This window comes from Salvelinus fontinalis, chromosome 3 (genome assembly GCF_029448725.1).
Source record: "Salvelinus fontinalis isolate EN_2023a chromosome 3, ASM2944872v1, whole genome shotgun sequence".
NCBI classification, from domain to species: Eukaryota; Metazoa; Chordata; class Actinopteri; order Salmoniformes; family Salmonidae; genus Salvelinus; species Salvelinus fontinalis.
The window spans coordinates 38,981,729-39,003,689 of NC_074667.1; the positions used below are offsets into that span (position 1 = coordinate 38,981,729).

Here is a 21,961-nt window from a genome sequence, read left to right on the forward strand (position 1 = left end):
CGATGACCTTTGCTAATTAAACCTTAAACTAGCATGGTGAGCCTGAGACAATAGTGTTTTTATACTCTTTGAACGTTACTAATGCTTTCTTGTGTTTTTTTAATGGAAAGTTTTCATAAATAAAACAATGAAGAAACTTGCAGAAAACATTATGCTGAAGTACTGAAATTCCTGCAGCACAACATTGTTTCTTAATGTTCTCTGAACGTTCTGAAAACATGACTTTAAATAGAATCATGAGGAAACCTGTAGGAAATGTTACGCTGATGCATTGAAATTCCCACAGAAGTACGTTGTTTCTTAACGTTCTGTGAACAATTTGAGAACATTACTTTAAATAGAACCATGAAGAAACCTGTAGGAAACGTGATGCTGAAGTATTGAAATTCCCACCGGAGAACTATTTTGTCAAGTTCCTTAAATGTGCTGAGAATGTTCCAAAGCCAAGCAACTATCCCACACCATTCCCAGAATGTTGTGGGAAGGTTGCATGCAAAATAACCATAGGACAACCACGCTCTCACCAAGCTCTAAGAAACATATGGTTCTCAGAACATTACGTGCTAGCTGAGTATACATTAACTGAATGTTTTACAGTGAGGACAGGGGTGAGCTTAGGACACATGGCAGTAGTACCTCATCATGAGAGGTATACCATTAATAAGGTGGCATTGCAGAGCTACCTCGCCACCCACAGTCAGACACATCACATGCCAGAGCTATACTACGACTTGCATTGGAGCTTTCTGGACAAGTAGTAGTGGTCTAACATTTCAGATCATAGTTGGAACACACAGACGTCTCAGCCGAGCGCTGGCATGGGCTCTGGCACTGGCCCTTCCAGGAATGCAGTGGGGGAGAGTTGAGTTGAGCTGAGCTGAACAGCACACAGAGCATCTGTCTGTCTGTCTGTCTGTCTACCTAACTGTCTATCTGCCTGCCTGCCTGTCTGTCACACTGTTCCCACCACTGCACCGGCTGACTTCTCCTCCACCACAAATCAGCCTGTACTGCATTCTTACACCACGCCGCCCCAGACACAGAACCATGTGAAACAGAGTTGATGTCGAGGTGAAAGACGTGCTTGGCCACTCCGAAGCAAGCTCAGCTCTAGTTGCCAAGAGTAACAATTCGAGAGAAATTCGATAGAGAGGAAACAACTTGGAGTAGGAGGGGAGGAGGAGATGCTCTGGGAAGTGAACAGAAAGATCAGGTTTCTGTGTTTCGTCCGTCCAGATTGGTCTGTTTGACCAGATGTTGGCCGCTGGGGGCTGGAGCAGTATTTTGGGAGATCTTGGAACATAGAATCTTGTACTTTTTGTTAACTCTGCGGTTTCTCCTCAGCTCGCCAATGTCAGCATTATCTTGTAAATATTTTCCCCTTTAAATAGCGCGCTTAATGTCCTTGTGGTTATTTCTAGTGGTGGGGGAATGGGGGAGATATTTGTAGATAGTGCTTTGTTAGGCTGAAGCTCTGTATGAGGCTAACCCTGGGTGAACCTGAGTCAGTCGGTTGCTTATTATGAATGCCCTCCATAACCCAAGACCCCATAACCCAACACCCAGCTGTACATCCAGCTGAATCAATGGTTTACATGGAGGAATGTCATCTATAGAGCCATGGATTAAACAGCTGTTACTGTCATACTGCACCAGAACGTACTGCAGGCTGGTCATCAAGTTCAATACGGATGAGGATGATGATGATGAAGATAAAGATAATGATGGTGATGATGATTATTATGACAATGATGGCGTTGATGATGAAGATGGTGATGATGATTATTATGACAATGATGGAGTTGATGATGAAGATGGTGATGATGATGCTCTCTCCTCTTTCCTCTGCAGGGTGCTCCTGACGGTAGTGGCTGTCCTCTCATCTTACTCCATCCACTTGCTACTCAAGTCCTCTGGCATTGTGGGTATGTAATCTTCAGACCATGAGCAAAACCTTATTAGAGACCATACAGACTATACAGTCAACCCCTACAGGCCATGTCGGGAAGACTAATGTCATGATAACATCCCACAGCCTTACAGGTTGCCTCTTCTCTTTAGCATGTTTTTAATTACACTAATCACTCTGAATTCACAGCCCCCTCCCGAGTGCCCTACATTCTACTATGCTTTAATAGCAAGGCTTTTCTGCATGCTCTATGCGGCAGTACAGTACTCTATGTTAATGTGCTTGGTGACTGTGACTCAGGTATCCGGGCGTATGAGCAGCTGGGCCAAAGGGCGTTTGGAACGCCAGGCAAGATGGCCGCCGGCATCGCCATTACACTGCAAAACATCGGAGGTATGGGCTCACACACACACACACACACACACACACACACACACACACACACACACACACACACACACACACACAGTTGAAGTTGGAAGTTTACATACACCTTAGCCAAATACATTGAAACTCAGTTTTTCACAATTCCTGACATTTAATCCGAGTAACAATTCCCTGTCTTAGGTCAGTTAGGATCACCACTTTATTTTAAGAATGTGAAATGTCAGAATAATAGTAGAGAGAATTATTCATTTCAACATTTATTTATTTCATCACATTCCCAGTGGGTCAGAAGTTTACATAACTTTACAATAAGTTGGGTGAATATTGGCCCATTCCTCCTGACAGAGCTGGTGGAACTGAGTCAGGTTTGTAGGCCTCCTTGCTCGCACATGCTTTTTCAGTTCTGCCCACAAATTTTCTATGGGATTGAGGTCAGGGCTTTGTGATGGCCACTCCAATACCTTGACTTTGTTGTCCTTAAGCCATTTTGCCACAACTTTGGAAGTATGCTTGGGGTCATTGTCCATTTGGAAGACCCATTTGCGACCAAGCTTTAACTTCCTGACTGATGTCTTGAGATGTTGCTTCAATATATCCACATCCTTTTCCTACCTCATGATGCCATCTATTTTGTGGAGTGCACCAGTCACTCCTGCAGCAAAGCACCCCCACAACATGATGCTGCCACCCCGTGCTTCATGGTTGGGATGGTGTTCTTCGGCTTGCAAGCCTCCCCCTTTTTCCTGCAAACATAACGATGGTCATTATGGCCAAACAGTTCAATTTTTGTTTCATCAGACCAGAGGATATTTCTCCAAAAAGTACGATCTTTGTCCCCTTGTGCAGTTGCAAACCGTAGTCTGGCTTTTTATGCTGGTTTTGGAGCAGTGGCTTCTTCCTTGCTGAGCGGCCTTTCAGGTTATGTCGATATAAGACACGTTTTACTGTGGATATAGATAGTTTTGTACCTGTTTCCTCCAGTATCTTCACAAGGTCCTTTGCTGTTGTTCTGGGATTGATTTGCACTTTTCACACCAAAGTGCATTCATCTCTAGGAGACAGAACACGTCTCCTTCCTGAGCGGTATGACGGCTGAGTGGTCCCATGGTGTTTATACTTGCGTACTATTGTTTGTACAGATGAATGTGGTACCTTCAGGCGTTTGGAAATTTTGTATGTATGAAGTATGAAACAGACTTCTGGAGGTCTACAATTCTTAGCAATTCTTAGCAATTCTTAGCAAGTCTACAATTCTTAGAGTTCTTAGCTGATTTCTTTTGATTTTCCCAGGATGTCAAGCAAAGAAGCACTGAGTTTGAAGGTAGGCCTTGAAATACATCCACAGGTACACTATCAATTGACTCAGATGATGTCAATTAGCCTATCAGAAGCTTCTAAAGCCATGACATCGTTTTCTGGAATTTTCCAAGCTGTTTAAAGGCACAGTCAACTTAGTGTATGTAAACTTCTGACCCACTGGAATTGTGATACAGTGAATTTTAAGTGAAATAATCTGTCTGTAAAGAATTGTTGGGAAAATTACTTGTGTCATGCACAAAGTAGATGTCCTAACCAACTTGCCAGAACTAGTTTGTTAACAAGAAATTTGTGGAGTGGTTGAAAAACGAGTCTGGAATCAACTGTACATACACACACACACACACACACACACACACACACACACACACACACACACACACACACACACACACACACACACACACACACACACACACACACACACACACACACACACACACACACACACAGTTGAAGTTGGAAGTTTACATACACCTTAGCCAAATACATTGAAACTCAGTTTTTCACAATTCCTGACATTTAATCCGAGTAACAATTCCCTGTCTTAGGTCAGTTAGGATCACCACTTTATTTTAAGAATGTGAAATGTCAGAATAATAGTAGAGAGAATTATTCATTTCAACATTTATTTATTTCATCACATTCCCAGTGGGTCAGAAGTTTACATAACTTTACAATAAGTTGGGTGAATATTGGCCCATTCCTCCTGACAGAGCTGGTGGAACTGAGTCAGGTTTGTAGGCCTCCTTGCTCGCACATGCTTTTTCAGTTCTGCCCACAAATTTTCTATGGGATTGAGGTCAGGGCTTTGTGATGGCCACTCCAATACCTTGACTTTGTTGTCCTTAAGCCATTTTGCCACAACTTTGGAAGTATGCTTGGGGTCATTGTCCATTTGGAAGACCCATTTGCGACCAAGCTTTAACTTCCTGACTGATGTCTTGAGATGTTGCTTCAATATATCCACATCCTTTTCCTACCTCATGATGCCATCTATTTTGTGGAGTGCACCAGTCACTCCTGCAGCAAAGCACCCCCACAACATGATGCTGCCACCCCGTGCTTCATGGTTGGGATGGTGTTCTTCGGCTTGCAAGCCTCCCCCTTTTTCCTGCAAACATAACGATGGTCATTATGGCCAAACAGTTCAATTTTTGTTTCATCAGACCAGAGGATATTTCTCCAAAAAGTACGATCTTTGTCCCCTTGTGCAGTTGCAAACCGTAGTCTGGCTTTTTATGCTGGTTTTGGAGCAGTGGCTTCTTCCTTGCTGAGCGGCCTTTCAGGTTATGTCGATATAAGACACGTTTTACTGTGGATATAGATAGTTTTGTACCTGTTTCCTCCAGTATCTTCACAAGGTCCTTTGCTGTTGTTCTGGGATTGATTTGCACTTTTCACACCAAAGTGCATTCATCTCTAGGAGACAGAACACGTCTCCTTCCTGAGCGGTATGACGGCTGAGTGGTCCCATGGTGTTTATACTTGCGTACTATTGTTTGTACAGATGAATGTGGTACCTTCAGGCGTTTGGAAATTTTGTATGTATGAAGTATGAAACAGACTTCTGGAGGTCTACAATTCTTAGCAATTCTTAGCAATTCTTAGCAAGTCTACAATTCTTAGAGTTCTTAGCTGATTTCTTTTGATTTTCCCAGGATGTCAAGCAAAGAAGCACTGAGTTTGAAGGTAGGCCTTGAAATACATCCACAGGTACACTATCAATTGACTCAGATGATGTCAATTAGCCTATCAGAAGCTTCTAAAGCCATGACATCGTTTTCTGGAATTTTCCAAGCTGTTTAAAGGCACAGTCAACTTAGTGTATGTAAACTTCTGACCCACTGGAATTGTGATACAGTGAATTTTAAGTGAAATAATCTGTCTGTAAAGAATTGTTGGGAAAATTACTTGTGTCATGCACAAAGTAGATGTCCTAACCAACTTGCCAGAACTAGTTTGTTAACAAGAAATTTGTGGAGTGGTTGAAAAACGAGTCTGGAATCAACTGTACATACACACACACACACACACACACACACACACACACACACACACACACACACACACACACACACACACACACACACACACACACACACACACACACACACACACACACACACAGCTAGCATAGCACATGCACAGAAACACGTCATCGGGTCTAATGGTCGTGTCGCTCCGAACTGCGCATGTGCATGCCGTCAAATTAAAGGCAAAATGAAAACGTGTCAGTTTGTCACTTTCATCTAGGTTTTGCCTTTACAATTAGAGAAAATAACAGGATGAATTTTTCACTTCTCTCATTGATTTGTCAAACCCCAAACCCCGGTCTGGTCTGTCAAGTCTTCTTCGCGACGCGTTCCCGGAAGTATTGCGATGTTGCGCCTTTGGGTTTGAAAACTGTGATATGTCTTTGCCAATGGATACCCTGAGAGCAGCCTGGCTCTATGGCCAATTAGCATTGCTCCTCTCTCTTCCTACATACTGTATTTTTCTGTTTTCTCTCCCTGATGTGTATATGTGGAAGGTGAGGGGATTATGAGTCTGTATGAGAGGATGCAGGCAAGACCAGGCACACAGCAAATTGGCCACTGTTGCCTAGCCTTGATTTTTCAGTATTTCTAGTGTTGATTAACTCTCTAAGAGTGAAATTAACACTCAGTGGTGTAAAAGAACCTCAGTGTTCATAACCAGTGTAAGTTTTACTCTGTGGAAAGTAAAACAGTCCCATCATATTATTTCCCAGCATTTGTTTAACTAGGCAAGTCAGTTAAGAACAAATTCTTATTTTCAATGACGGCCTAGTAACAGTGGGTTAACTGCCTTGTTCAGGGGCAGAACGACAGATTTTGTACCTTGTCAGCTCGGGGATTTGATCTTGCAACCTTTCGTTTGCTAGTCCAACTCTCTAACCACAAGGCTACGCTTTCACCTGCTAGATTTGTTAAATATAATTTTTAATATCTGCTTTTTTCATGTACATTGATTGATTACGTACATTTTTCTTAACTAATCCATTCAGATAGTCAGATGTATTGCTCCCGTTACTGAAATGGTTGTTCCAGTTTAAATGGTTTAGGTAGTCTCCTTTATCAATGCTCCTAACCCTGACAATCATTGTGAATGCTGGTTGCGGGTGAATAAAATGTTCAGCTGTTGGATGTCCTTACTGTGGTTGGATTCCAATAGGAATTCCACATCATTTTGCCATCCAGCATAATGTGACTTGCAGGCCTGATGTGGCCTGTAAACCAGGAGGTTCCTAACACCACTGTGTTAGGGTAAAACTTGGCTGTCAAAGTAAGGCCTTATGATATACTGTATGTAATGTATTGTCATAAACAGTTGAATTTTAATAATAACATTTACCTACAGTAAGAACTCACTTGGTGAAGTCCACAGGACTGAAAATGAATGAATTCAACAACCATGTCTCTGTCACTAACAAATGCAGTCATGCGTGGTAACTACAAGGCACACTGAGGGAAGACAAGTCATACAGAGGACACGGCCAGCCAGCCTATAACATAAACTCCATCAGTAATATCTTCAAATGTATAAATTCTAATGTAACCAAATTGTGTGCACTCATGACTACTGGTTTCAATTACATTTTCAGCCAACTTATAAGCAAATACTTTTACTGTTACAAACCAGCCTGCTATTAGCACTGCATTAGTCAGCTAGTGGCTATCAACACTGTATACAGTGTATGTGTGTGATCCTATTACTAAAAGCTGTGTCTTTGTGTGTCCCTCCCACAGCCATGTCCAGTTACCTGTACATCGTGAAGTATGAGTTCCCTCTGGTCATCCAGGCCTTCCTGGGGGTTGACAATCCATCAGGGTGAGTAACATACTGCATGCTCTTTACTTATAACACATATTTAAAAAGTAACATACACTACATGACCGAGGGTTTTTCACTAGATGTTGGAACATTGCTGCGGGGACTTGCTTCCATTCAGCCACAAGAGCATTAGTGAGGTCAGGCACCGATGTTGGGCGATTAGGCCTGGCGCGCAGTCGGTGATCCAATTCATCCTGAAAGTCTTCGATGAGGTTGAGGTCAGGGCTCTGTGCAGGCCAGTCAAGTTCTTCCACACCGATTTTGACAAACCATTTCTGTATGGATCTTGTTTTGTGCAAAGGGGTATTGTCATGCTGAAACAGGAAAGGACCTTCCCCAAACTGTTGCCACAAAGTTGGAAGCACAGAATCGTCGAGAATGTCATTGTATGCTGTAGCGTTAAGATTTCCCTTCACTGGAACTAAGGGGCCTAGCCCGAACCCGAACCATGAAAACAGCCCCAAACCATTATTCCTCCTCCACCAAACGTTACAGTTGGCACTATGTATTCGGGCAGATAAAGTTTTCCTGGCATCCGCCAAACCCAGATTCGTCCGTCAGACTGACAGATGGTGAATCATTATTCATCACTCCAGAGAACGCATTTCCATTGCTCCGGAGTTCAATAGCAGCGAGCTTTACCCCACTCCAGCCGATGCTTGGTGATCTTAGGCTTGTGTGCGGATGCTCGGCCATGGAAATGTAGGGGGTGAGTACAGGTGGCAGAGAAGTCAGGCGCAGGAGAGCAAAAACGGATTTACAACGGCGCAGTTTAATTAACAAAACCACCTTAAACAGAACAAATAAATCAATGGGTAAACAAAAACCCGTTACCTAACGTGCACAAGCACTACAATAAACAATTCCGGACAATGACATGGGGGGAACAGAGGGTTAAATACACAATATGTAATGATGGAATTGAAACCAGGTGTGTGGGAAGACAAAACAAATGGAAAAGGAAAGGTGGATCGGCGATGGCTAGAAGACCGGTGACGTCGACCGCCGAACGCCGCCCGAACAAGGAGAGGGACCGACTTCGGCGGAAGTCGTGACAGGAAACCCATTTCATGAAGCTCCCGACGAACAATTATTGTGCTGACGTTGCTTCCAGAGACCGTTTGGAACTTGATAGCGAGTGGACTGAACAGACGATTTTTACGCGCTACGCGCTTCAGCACTCGGGGGTCCTTTTCTGTTGGCTTGTGTGGTATACCATAGCTGAGCCGTTGTTGTTCCTAGGCGTTTCCACTTCACAATGACAGCACTTAAAGTTGACCAGGGCAGCTCTAGCAGGGCAGAAATTTGACGAACTAACTTGTTGGAAAGGTGGCATACAATCAACGGTGCCAGGTTGAAAGTCACTAAGCTCTTCAGTAAGGCCATTCTACTGCCATGTTTTGTCTATGGAGATTGCATGGCTGTGTGCTAAATTTTATACACCTGTCAGCAATGGGTGTGGCTGAAATAGCCAAATCCGCTAATTTGAAGGGGTGTCCACATACTTTTTTATATATAGTGTAGATTTGAAGGCCACTGTTCTGAAACAGTTCTGAATGTATTCTGCAGGCAGGGAGAGGTGACTGTATTCTGCAGGCAGGGAGAGGTGACTGTATTCTGCAGGCAGGGAGAGGTGACTGTATTCTGCAGGCAGGGAGAGGTGACTGTATTCTGCAGGCAGGGAGAGGTGACTGTATTCTGCAGGCAGGGAGAGGTGACTGTATTCTGCAGGCAGGGAGAGGTGACTGTATTCTGCAGGCAGGGAGAGGTTTTCATCCAGTTGGATGGAAGGACATTAAAGTTCAGCAGAAGGAGATATGAACCAACAGCATGTGAATTCTTCCAGTGATCCTGAGTCAGTGTTAAACCACCAAAGAAGAAGAAACCTCCTCTCAGGTTGAGCCAATCTAATTATGTGGTGCCAACTGGCACTGGGAGGCCTGCAGCCATTCGTGTCACCATGCCAAGCAGCTGGCCTGAGAACAGCTGTTTGTGAGAATGACCCTGGGAGAAGAGGGCAGCACGGCCACGCTGATACAGACACACATCATTACACAGCCGTGCGCCACGGATGAAATGTAAACCAGAGGATAACACTATGTAGACTAGAGCAGGTGGCCTGATAGTACAGAGACAGTGGCTATTGCTCTGGAAGAGGCTGAGGAGCATGTTGCTGTTTGGTTTTTGATGCCTGCCTGGCTTGTTATGGCCAGCTGTCAGTGTTTTTATGATGCCGACTGAACTGAATGATGTCCAGGAGGTGTTTAAAAGCTACACAGAACGTCTTATCTTCTCTGTCTGAACGACATAGTGTGAGTTGTCCAGAGAACGCTCCATAGATCAATCACCACCCAAGGGGTGGTTGTGTATGTGTGTGCGTGCATGTGTGTGCGCGTGCATGTGTGTATGACCAGCCAGGCTATCAGATATCTGCTGTTTGCCTGGAGTGTTGATTTGTGGATTGAGGGTTTGTTTGTGTGAGTATGTTGTTGTTGATATTTGTGTCTGAATCTGCGTTGTGTGTTTGCGCATGTGTGAGTGTGTGTTTGTGTCCTCTGTGGTTCGGAAGATCAGTCCTCTCTGCCGCTCTCTATGATGATGTGTGACGTGTCACCGGGCCAGATGGTTGGCTGGGGTGTAGGTGGGGCAGCTCTAGTGGGCACACTGAAGGAACAATAAATGGACAACTCTCACAGGTTACAACTCTAGAATACAGATGCTGTATTTCTTTGTCATAGAGAAAACATAAGTTTAACCTCCAAAAATCTCAATCCCAAAATAGATACTAAACCCATGTTCAGCGTGGGAGGAACATTTTGTGGATTTGGTTAGTCCAGTGCATGCGGAAAGTACTCAGACCCCTTGACTTTTTCCACATTTTGTTACGTTACAGCCTTATTCTAAAATGGATTCAAATGTTTTTTTCCCTCATCAATCTACACACAATACCCAATAATGACAGTAACAGGTTTTTAGAGATTTTTGCAAATTTATTTTAAAAACAAAACTAAAATATCACATTTACATAACTATTCAGACCCTTCACTCAGTACTTTGTTGAAGCATCTTTGGCAGCGATTACAGCCTTGAGTCTGATGCGACAAGCTTGATACACCTGTATTTGGGGAGTTTCTCCCATTCTTCTCTGCAGCTTCTCTCAAGCTCTGTCAGTTTTAATGGGGTGGGTTGCTGCACAGCTATTTTCAGGTCTCTCCAGAGATGTTCGATCGGGTTCAAGCCTGGACTCGAGTGCTCTGGAGCAGGTTTTCATCAAGGATCTCTCTGTACTTTCCTCTGTTCATCTTTCCCTCGATCCTGACTAGTCTTCCAGTCCCTGCCGCTGGAAAACATCCCCACAGCATGATACTGCCACCACCATGATTTAACATAGGGATGGTATTGGCCAGGTGATGAGCGGTGCCTGGTTTCCTCCAGTCGTGACGCTTGGCATTCAGGCCAAAGAGTTCAATCTGGGTTTCATCAGACCAGAGAATATTTTCTCTCATGGTCTGACAGTCCTTTAGTTGCCTTTTGGCAATCTCCAAGCGGGCTGTCATGTGCCTTTTACTGAGGAGTGGCTTCTGTCTGGCCACTCTACCAGAGATGGTTGTCCGTCTGGAAGGTTCTCCCATCTCCACAGAGGAACTCTGGAGCTCTGTCAGAGTGACCATCAGGTTCTTGATAACCTCCCTGACCAAGGCCCTTCTTCCCCGATTGCTCAGTTTGGCCGGGCGTTTAAGATTGATGGAGGCCACTGTGTTCTTGGGGATCTTCAATGTTGCAGAAATGTTTTGGTACCCTTCCCCAGATCTGTGCCTCGACACAATCCTTTCTTGGAGCTCTATGGACCATTCCTTCAACCTCATGGTTTGGTTTTTGCTCTGACATGGACTGTCAACTGTGGGACCTTATAAAGGTGCCTTTCCAAATCATGTCCAATCAATTGAATTTACCACAGGTGGACTCCAATCAAGTTGTAGAAGCATCTCAAGGATGATCAATGGAAACAGGATGAACCTGAGTTCAATTTAGAGTCTCATAGCAAAGGGTCTAAATACTTATGAAAATAAGGTATTTCTGTTTTTGTTTTTAATACATTTGCTAACATTTCTAAAAACTTGTTTTTGCTTTGTCATTATAGTGTATTGTGTGTAGAATGGTCTGAATGGGGTCTGACAGTGAAATATTTACTTATGGGTTAATTTCCAACCATGCAGAGTCAACGATAAAAAAATAAGAAATAGTTAGTAATATTAGTAATGCAGTGGATTCAATATGTCATACATTAGCTTATTTCGCGTGTTTATCACAGTTGCTATGCACCTACACCGTGGGTGTAATAGACTATATGAGTGGTCTGTCCCAGTATGCTTAGGACATGGTGTGTCCCCACCCTAGTTACTTCCCACACTCTGCAGCCTCAGACGGAGCCTTGACCCCATGTTCTCACCCTCCAGACCGTTCAGTGGTCACTAGAGACCTAGGGGAGGCGGAAGAAAAGAGGACTGGTGAGGAAGAATATCACTGTGGCCCACTTGGACTAGCTCACTTTGTTTTGCTGTCTCTTTCTCTGTCTCAAACGCACTCACGTATGCACGCAAACTCTCTCTTTTTCTCTCTCCCTCTCAGAAACTCTCTTGTTAATGTGGAGCATGGTAATGTGTAAGTGTGACAGATTTGACAGAGCCTGTTGTTGAGTGTGCTGTCTGTGTGCTTTTAAACAGATTGCTTGTAGAGCTCCGTTTGCTGTGGTTCTTTGTAGAACGAGGAGTAACAGGCAGGCTTATTAAGAGCTTTAACACGGTGCTGTCCCTCTCATACCAGCACCACCTGGGTTAAATGTTTAATGGATCTGGAAAGACGTGTAGATGTATGTCATTGAGGGAACACTCCCTGTTCCTCAGGGGGTAAGTCAGTCAGTTCTACTGCTGGCTGTCAAGAGGTGATGAGTTGATGGATGATGATGAGTTGATGGGATGATGGGTACTCATCATCCCTAGCGGCTTGCTTTACTGTTAAGAATTTTTCCTCTTGTCATTGAATAAAACATAGACATTGAACATTTCCCTTACAAATAAGGACTAAAGATGTAATAAATTAGTTACATAAATCTCTCTCTTGCTCTTTCTCTCCTCCCCCTTTCTCTTCCCCATTTCTCTCTCCAGTGAGTGGTACCTGACTGGGAACTACCTGGTCATTATGGTGTCCATCAGTGTCATCCTGCCTCTGGCTTTGATGAAGCAGCTAGGTGAGTTTCTGTTAACTGTCTTAATTAAAACTTTAATAAGAGTATACTTATTTAATGATCTATCATACTTTAAATGTTGTGTTATGTTTTGTAAGTTAAGGTTCTCCGAATGTATTTTCATCTGGCACATGAAAAATGACAGATTTCTACTCTGATGAGATTTTCAAGAGGGAAAAAAATCCCGCTTGAACAGTCATTTCATCATTGTGTTTCCCAATAACCCTTCCAGGGAAAGAAATGATTAGAACCAGTGACCTTCCTCTGTCTCATTTTTCCTCCACCCCCCCTCCCCTTCTCTTCCACCTACTCTTTCCCAATCGCCCTCTCCTCCCCCTCTCCTTTCTCTCTCTCTCTCGTGTTGTGGCAAACAATCCCCCACTGTTTTAGGATGGACTTTAGTAAATAGCCATGTCATGTGAGATAATGTTACTGTCAGAAGTCCTATGAAAATATAAAAATACCCAGCGCAGAATACCCTGGCTTCAGCTCCATTTAATGAGCTCTCTTGTTTAACAAAGTGAAATGGCCACAAAGCTTTCATCAAGTGAGAGTGTCTCCCTCTCTGTTGTCTCTGTGTTTTTCTCCTATACGCTCTGTGAGAGAGACCCAGCTTCATGCAGGCACCGTTCACTGGGATAGCAGTTTCAAAAACAGCTCATATTCAATTACATAAGAGAGAGAGGGAGAGGAAGACAGAGTAGAGAGAGGGAGAGAGATGCAGAGAGAGGTAGAATGACAGAGAGAGAGGGAGAGGAAGACAAAGTAGAGAGAGGGAGAGGAATACAGAGTAGAGAGAGGGAGAGGAAGAGAGGGAGAGGAAGACAGAGTAGAGAGGGAGAGGAAGACAGAGTAGAGAGAGGGAGAGGAATACAGAGTAGAGAGGGAGAGGAAGACAGAGTAGAGAGGGAGAGGAAGACAGAGTAGAGAGGGAGAGGAATACAGAGTAGAGAGAGGGAGAGGCATACAGAGTAGAGAGGGAGAGGAAGACAGAGTAGAGAGGGAGAGGAAGACAGAGTATAGAGAGGGAGAGGAAGACAGAGTAGAGAGAGGGAGAGGAAAACAGAGTAGAGAGAGGGAGAGGAAGACAGAGTAGAGAGTGGGAGAGATAGACAGAGTAGAGAGAGGGAGAGGAAGACAGAGTAGAGAGAGGGAGAGGAAGACAGAGTAGAGAGGGAGAGGAATACAGAGTAGAGAGAGGGAGAGGAAGACAGAGTAGAGAGAGGGAGAGGAAGACAGAGTAGAGAGAGGGAGAGGAAGACAGAGTAGAGAGAGGGAGAGGAAGACAGAGTAGAGAGGGAGAGGAATACAGAGTAGAGAGAGGGAGAGGAAGACAGAGTAGAGAGAGGGAGAGGAAGACAGAGTAGAGAGGGAGAGGAATACAGAGTAGAGAGAGGGAGAGGAATACAGAGTAGAGAGAGGGAGAGGAAGACAGAGTAGAGAGAGGGAGAGGAAGACAGAGTAGAGAGAGGGAGAGGAATAGAGAGTAGAGAGGGAGAGGAAGACAGAGTAGAGAGGGAGAGGAAGACAGAGTAGAGAGAGGGAGAGGAAGACAGAGTAGAGAGAGGGAGAGGAAGACAGAGTAGAGAGGGAGAGGAATAGAGAGTAGAGAGAGGGAGAGGAAGACAGAGTAGAGAGAGGGAGAGGAAGACAGAGTAGAGAGAGGGAGAGGAAGACAGAGTAGAGAGAGGGAGAGGAAGACAGAGTAGAGAGAGGGAGAGGAAGACAGAGTAGAGAGAGGGAGAGAGATGCAGAGAGAGGGGTGGAGGGGCTGGGAGAAAAGTCTTGACCTTTTATTAAGCGTTTCTCTCCTGCAGAGAATTGAGCCGAGAGAAGAGAGAGCAAGAGAAAAAGGGAGAGAGAAAGGAAAGAGAGAGAGTCCATGCTACCGGAGCCCAATAATGAGCTGCAGCTTTCAGTACTCCAGTCCTGTTCAGTCTAGTCCTCTAGGCACTCTAAGAACAAACACGCTTATGATCTCAAGCCCAAACACATTGTCTTGAAACAGGCGAATGTTTGTATGTGTTCCCTATAATTAGCATTGGGAGAAAATATTAAACATGACAGAAATAAGAGAGTTATTCTAACCTCCCACGCCCCATCCCCATTTGCCAGAGGATGTGAGAGCGTGATGTCTGATGTGAGTAGTTCTGATGAAGTATCTCTGTGTTGTTTCAGGGTACTTGGGCTACACCAGTGGCTTCTCCCTCACCTGCATGGTCTTCTTCCTCATCTCGGTATGCACTGTCATACACAGCTACAGTATAGACCTCCATGTGTTGCAGTGCTCTCATAATGGTCCAAATCCTGACTAATGGATTTCCATTGACTTGAATTGATGGTTTTTGCACATGTCAAAGTTATGTGCACAGATCTCAAGTTATAAGTTACATTTTTCAAATCTGCAGTAATTGTCATGTTTTTGCATTCTTTCAGAAAAAGCAAATCAATCACTACACCCAGCTTAGTCTACTATCAGTCAGAGATCTGAGGTTCAACCTCTTTAATATTCCTCTCTCAGATTTCTGTGGACAAGTTTTGTACCCTGCAGTTTCAGACCGCGTTGGTCTGTGTCTGTGTCTGTGTCTGTGTGTGTGTGTGTGTGTGTGTGTTTGTCTGACCTAGTTTTGGTTTTGTGTACTGTGCTGTTATGTATGCAGGCCCATGTCCTTCAGACTACTCATCTCATCCAGCCAACTCCTCTTTCCTCTCTGCAGGTCATCTATAAGAAGTTCCATACCCCCTGTCCCTTTATGGACTTTGCCTTTAACAGCACAGCCAGTGTGACTGCTGTTACCAACGACACAGGTTACAACCAAGCCTGTGTTCCCAAAATGGTCAACCTCAACTCACAGGTGGGTTCCTGTACAGTCGACTCCATCAGCCCATCCTTTCCATCACAGGTATCCAAGAAAATATTTAGCATGTTGCTAATGACAATGGAAAAAACAGATTACCCACTAGCCTGTTTGCGCTATGAACAATCCCACTCTGTTGAATCACAATGTATTAATCAGACCTGTGTGCTCCAGAAAGAGTAATAGGTCTGAATAGGAGGTAATAGGAGCATCCATCATGTGAAGGTTAGGGCTCAGTCTCCCAGTATTCCCAGACTGAGATGTCAGCTCCTGTCTGACTGGAGAGTAGAACCACTCAGGGGCTCACGTCATTCTCTGGCACGGTATCACAGACTGTAACAGTTCTCTCTCTGTGGGCCAACTCTGGGGAAATGGCCCTGATGAGGAAGGCCTGGCATTTCTGAGGCTCAGTCTTTCTCATGTCTTACTATGACAATCTCTTCAGCTAGTACTCTGCAGCTACACTGTAAAAACAATCCTGTTGTTTTGACGGTACCTTGCTGGAAGCCAGTTACGTAAATTATAAATAAACTTTGGGTTAACAGTACATTACTGTAAACTTTACAGTAATGTACTGTTAAGCAAAAATTTCGTTGGAATTTACGATAACATACTGTACATTGTTTTATGGTAACATTCACACTATTAGAAGAAAAGGTGCTGAGTAGAACCATACAGGGTTCTTTGGATTGTACTCATAGGGAACCCTTTTTGGTGCTGGGTAGAACCCTCTATGTATGTAGGGTTCTTCAAAGAACCCCATCTATATGGTTGTACCTAGAACCATCTATGAAGGGTTCCACCAGCCTTATTAGCCTTTAAAATTACATTATAAACTATTTAATGACTTCCTAGTTAAATAAATACAAATATTTATGACAATACATTACATATATAATTTGGCTTTTCTTTGAGGGCCTAGATATACCCTAACACAGTGGTGTTAGAAATCTCCTGGTTTACAGGCCACATCATGCCTGAAAGTCACATTTTGCTGGTTGGCAAAGTGATGTGTAATTCATATTGGAATCCAGCCAGAGTTAGGACATTCAACAAGTCAAATTGTTAATTACCTGCAGTCTACATTCAGACTGCCAGGGTAGGTATGATTGAACACCGAGACTACCTCAATCATCTAAACTGGAACAACCATCTCAGTAATGGGTGAAATAAATCAAATTATTAACAGAATGGATTAGTTTAGAAATCTGTATGTTATTTATCTTTGTGTAGCATAATATTAATCAACCAATCAATGTACATGCAAAAACACAGATATTCTAGTAAAACAAACAATTCTGAAAATCTCCCTGCAATAGAGCATGCTGGGATATATTATATATGGTTCTATGTAGAACCCTTCTTGCCTTTCAAAGAATTATTCTTGCCTTCCAAAGAATCATCAAAGAACCGTTTCTTCCAAAAGCAGTTTTTAGGATGTTAAAGGTTCCAAGTAGAACCCTTTGCCTTACATAGAACCCTTGTATTCCAAAACTGTTTTTTCTGATCAAAACGGATTTTGGTAGAACCCTATCCCTCTGCAACGAACCCTTTTGGAACCCTATTTTTTAAGAGTGCAGGTAAGTTACAGTGTACTTAAATCAATCAACTAACCAAACCTACATGTACATTTTATCTCAATCAATCAATCCAACTGTCACGTTGGTATGAAGGATCGGGAGACAGACGCAGGAATGCGGAATCGTTTTTTAAATTTAAGCCCAAATTACGGTGTGCCGTGTAAAGACGCGGGGACGAAGACCAAAGAAACACGTAACAAAACACGGGGTAGAAACTCAAAACAAAAGAGCGAGGGGTACCTCAAATAAATAACACATCTGCACAACGATTAACACACAGGATGACACCCGTAATCATCGGTGCAATCCACAAGGACATGAAAGTCCAAAACACACAGCACAGGTACTCTCACGTACCAACGGGCATTGTAACAATAATCGACCACCCAATGGAAACCAAAAGGCACACTTATACAAGTACTAATCCGTGGGAAATGGGGACAGGTGTGTGTAATGAAAGATCCGTGACACCAACTACCTCGTACACCAGTACACTGACTCGGTACCGTACTCCTTGTATATAGCCTTGTTATTGTTCATTTATTTGTTATTTTATTGTGTTACTGTTTTCTTTTAATCTATTTGTTAATTTTCTTACTTTTTAACTGCATTGTTGGGAAAGGGCTCGTAAGTAAGCATTTCACTGTAATGTCTACACTTGTTGCATTCGGCGCATGTGACAAATACAATTGTATTTGATATTCATATTATGCAGTACTATTAGTAACAGTACAGTTGTAGTCCTGTGTAGTCAGTCATAAACTGGGGAATTAGCGGTAGATTATTGACTAGTGTATACAAACCCATAATCAGCATACCCTAAAGATGCATGAGATTTCCCAAGTCGCCCTGGGTAGTTAGACCAGTCTCTCCTGCTGATATACTTATGGCCCAGGCATCCCTAAGCAGGCTAAACATTGGTCAGTAGCCAGGTCCAAGTTAATCACAGGAAATCATTTGCTCTGTGTGATATGTGCTTCAAGGCCCTAATGGCCAGTAAAACACTAGGTTGGTGGTAAGAGGGTTGGGGCTGGTGCCACTGTATCCATGGTGACTTCACAGTCCATTTTTTCCCAGACTGCCTACACCATCCCCATCCTGGCGTTTGCCTTTGTGTGCCACCCTGAGGTCCTGCCCATCTACACTGAGCTCAAAAAGTAGGTGCACCACTTTCCCAGGATGCAACATTGTTGCTGTTTACTATCGGACCCTTTAATTCAGTTCAGTCATCCTGCAGATAGGAAAATCATTATGTCAACTTTGTGCTTGGCTACTCATATGCCAGTGTCATATAGCATTCTCAGTAATGTGTAAATACGCATGGCTAGCCTGGTGATAATCTGAATAATCATCCTACTTTAGATCAATCTGACATGTGTTCAGCCACAATATAATATTCCTTTGTAAGAGTCTTGGATCTTATGTAACCCCCAAACAAATCAGAAATGCCCTAAAGCTCAAACTGGCCTTTTTTGTGGGCATATTGGTGTGTGTGTGTGTGTAAGCGTGTGTGACATCACATCATCCAATATTCTCTGATTTCAGCCCAACCAAGCAAAGGATGCAGCATGTGTCCAACATCTCCATTGTAGTCATGTACACCATGTACTTCCTGGCTGCTCTGTTTGGATACCTGACCTTCTATGGTGAGGCCCACTCACCTCCATGTCATGATAATGCTCCCCCAGGCCCATTTTACATGAGCTTCAGGCTAGTTCAGTTCGCTAACACAAAGCCACTTCTCACGTTTGCCATTCATTTGCATGGACAAAGCTCCTTTAGGCTTCAGAGGCTGTTTTTAAAGTGGCAGAGAATCATTATGAAGTAACTGCTCCTCCTGGTGGCCGTAGCTCATATCAGACCAATTTGTAATATGCCAGTGATTCTACTCTATGACATTGTTATAAGCACAATCATAGCAGTATATTACTGTAGTATATTTCAATATAAGGCTCCGAACACAAAGATGAGCAGCATGTAATATGTAAGCAAGACTTTCTTTTGCCTTCTGATGGAAAAACATTGATGTGATGATGATATGTTGCATATCATTTGTAATACATTTTCTGCTCTTTCTGGAGTTGGTGGTTATTGATGCTCCTCTAAGCCCTCCTCCTGTGTGTCTGCCCCCTATAGGTGAGGTGGAGTCAGAGCTGCTGCACACCTACAGCCGTTTGGACCCGTACGACACCCTGATCCTCTGTGTCCGTCTGGCCGTGCTCACCGCTGTCACACTCACCGTCCCCATAGTGCTCTTCCCTGTGAGTATTACCTCTTATCACCCACACTGTGTCTGGCTCAATGAAACTGTGTATGTCTAGAGTAAAGATGTATACTATGTATACTTAACATGTATGTCACTGTCACTTTGGACAAACGGATCTGTTAAAACAGCATATTACTATATTAAAGCAGTGGGTTTCTGCTCTTTGATGAAAGTGTGGGTCTGTGAATAAGAATAGTGTTGTAACTGTGCTTTTCTCCCTGTGGTCTTCTCAGGTAAGGAGAGCCATCCAGCAGTTGTTTTTCCCCAACAAGACATTCTACTGGCCCCGCCACATTGCCATTGCTGTCACCCTGCTCACCCTCATCAACATGCTGGTCATCTTCGCCCCTAACATCCTGGGCATCTTCGGCATCATTGGTAGGAATTCATAAAATGCATATCTCTAGAACGTATGTCTCCAGACACAAGTCTGCCTGGAATTGTCCCTCATTAAACAGAGAAGGGCACACCTGCCTGTAAGTAAAAGCTTAGGAATTTAGGTGATTTGATAAAAATTCTTACGTTTGGTACTAAGGATTTGTGGTTTAATGAGGTGAGACATTGACTAATATAACATATTATGTGTCATTTAAATTTGTGCCAAAATGCTAAACAATTAGTAATTAAACATCATGAATACACTTTTAATTCAAACCTTTATGTAATAAAGCAGGCCAACTTTCTGCACTGTCATTGTGACTTTGCTAAGAGTTCATATCATTGTACAGACAGATGGAGGTCTAGTTGCCCTCGGCTACCTTACAATAAACTGGGGGGTCCTCGCATAGTGATGATCATAGCCTCTTACATTTCACCCTACGTCATGGTCATTGAAAGGATCGGACCAAGGCGCAGAGTGCGTAGAATTCCACATTCTTTAATAGTGAAACTTACAACAAAACAACAAAGAATCTAACAAACGTGCAGTATTGCAGTGCACAAGGCAACTATACAAAAACAAGATCCCACAACACAAATGAGGAAAATGGCTACCTAAATATGATCCTCAATCAGAGACAACGATAAACAGCTGTCTCTGATTGGGAACCATATCGGGCCAACATAGACATACAAAACCCCCTAGACATACAAAAACCCTAGACATACAAAAACTAGCGTACCTACCCATGTCACACCCTGACCTAACCAAAATATATAGCAAAACAGAGATATCTAAGGTCAGGGCATGACACCCTAGACCATTTGATCCCCTATGCATTAAACCCTGAGCCGTAATACTGTACTTACAGTGACAGATTTGGAGACATTTTAGGGGAAAGCTCTTAAATCACCTCAGGAATGATAAAGTCTTGTGATCGAAGCAACTGAAACATTAAATCCTTTCATCAAGGATTATAATGCATTTTACATGTATGCTGTAGTTTTAGCACCTTATTGTCCCAACTCTGAGTAGTTTCATGAGTATTGTTGGGTGAATAGTAATCTGTTGTGTTTAACACTAAGTTCAACACTTTCTATGCCAATAAAGACTTTAGAATAGAATCTCTTTTGTTTCTGCTGGTGTCATTCTGACAGTCAGGGAGACAAAGAATACTTTTTGGTGACTTTCCTGACATCGCTAGGCTACTTCCTCGCTGTTAATTTGGGCTCTTGTTATTCTACGGTTCTGTAGATCTTGTTGTTTGACACGATGGCTACAGAGTGTTTTTGTCCTCTCCTCCCTCAGGTGCCACATCTGCCCCCTGCCTCATCTTCATCTTCCCTGCTGTCTTCTACATCCGCATTGTACCCGAAGAGGAGGAGCCCATGCGCTCTACCCCCAAAATCCTGGTGAGTGATGTCTCCTAGCGCCCCCCTACATCCTACAGCCATAGAGACTCCTGACATGTCTTACTAGAACTCAGCAGATTACTGTTAACTATTGGTTTTTAACCCATAAGAGTCTTAGCCTTGTCCCAGTGGAGGTTCCTCAGAAGAGGAAGTGGAGGACCATCCTCTTAAGTGATTTTTTTATTTTTTTAATTGTAAAACATTAAAAAAGATATCCTATTTAGATAAAACTAAACATAATCAAGTCACCAAATAACTGATTAAAACACAATATTTTACAAAGAAGGTTTACAGTAGCCTCAACAGCCCTCCGTGCGGTAGCATCATGGTGTAGCTGGAGGAAAGCTAGCTTCTGTCCTCCTCTGCATACATTGACTTCAATACAAAACCTAGGAGGTTCATGGTTCTCAGGTCCTTCCATTGACTTACACAGCAATTATGACAACATCCGAAGGACGTCCTCCAGCCTATCAGAGCTCTTGCAGCATGAATGACATGCTCTCCACCCAATTAAAGGATCAGAGAATTAATCGAGTACTGAGATCATAAGCTACAGCTAGCTAGCACTGCAGTGTAAAATGTGGTTTTAAACAAATTCATTTCTTCCAAAATGAAGGAGAAACAAGAGAGAAATAGAGTTTAATTTTTTTCACTTTCAGTTTCACTTACTTCAAATCAAACATTATTTGTCACATGTGCTGAATACAACAAGTGTAGACCTTACCGTGAAATGCTTACTTACAAGCCCTTAAC

General features: G+C 43.2%; 1 protein-coding gene across 4 annotated transcripts in view; it reads left to right on the forward strand.

Moving 5' to 3' along the window:
• LOC129847443 (sodium-coupled neutral amino acid transporter 3-like) overlaps window positions 1-21,961 on the forward strand; it is a 69,232-nt gene that overhangs the window by 40,173 nt on the left and 7,098 nt on the right. For all 4 annotated transcript variants that reach the window (XM_055915251.1, XM_055915238.1, XM_055915259.1 and 1 more), the window contains 11 exons: window positions 1,852-1,925; window positions 2,210-2,302; window positions 7,384-7,465; window positions 12,634-12,716; window positions 14,892-14,950; window positions 15,431-15,568; window positions 18,229-18,308; window positions 18,697-18,797; window positions 19,288-19,412; window positions 19,651-19,795; window positions 21,105-21,208. In XM_055915251.1, the coding sequence (XP_055771226.1) occupies window positions 1,852-1,925; window positions 2,210-2,302; window positions 7,384-7,465; window positions 12,634-12,716; window positions 14,892-14,950; window positions 15,431-15,568; window positions 18,229-18,308; window positions 18,697-18,797; window positions 19,288-19,412; window positions 19,651-19,795; window positions 21,105-21,208 (1,084 nt within the window). The remainder of the gene's footprint in view (window positions 1-1,851; window positions 1,926-2,209; window positions 2,303-7,383; window positions 7,466-12,633; window positions 12,717-14,891; window positions 14,951-15,430; window positions 15,569-18,228; window positions 18,309-18,696; window positions 18,798-19,287; window positions 19,413-19,650; window positions 19,796-21,104; window positions 21,209-21,961) is intronic.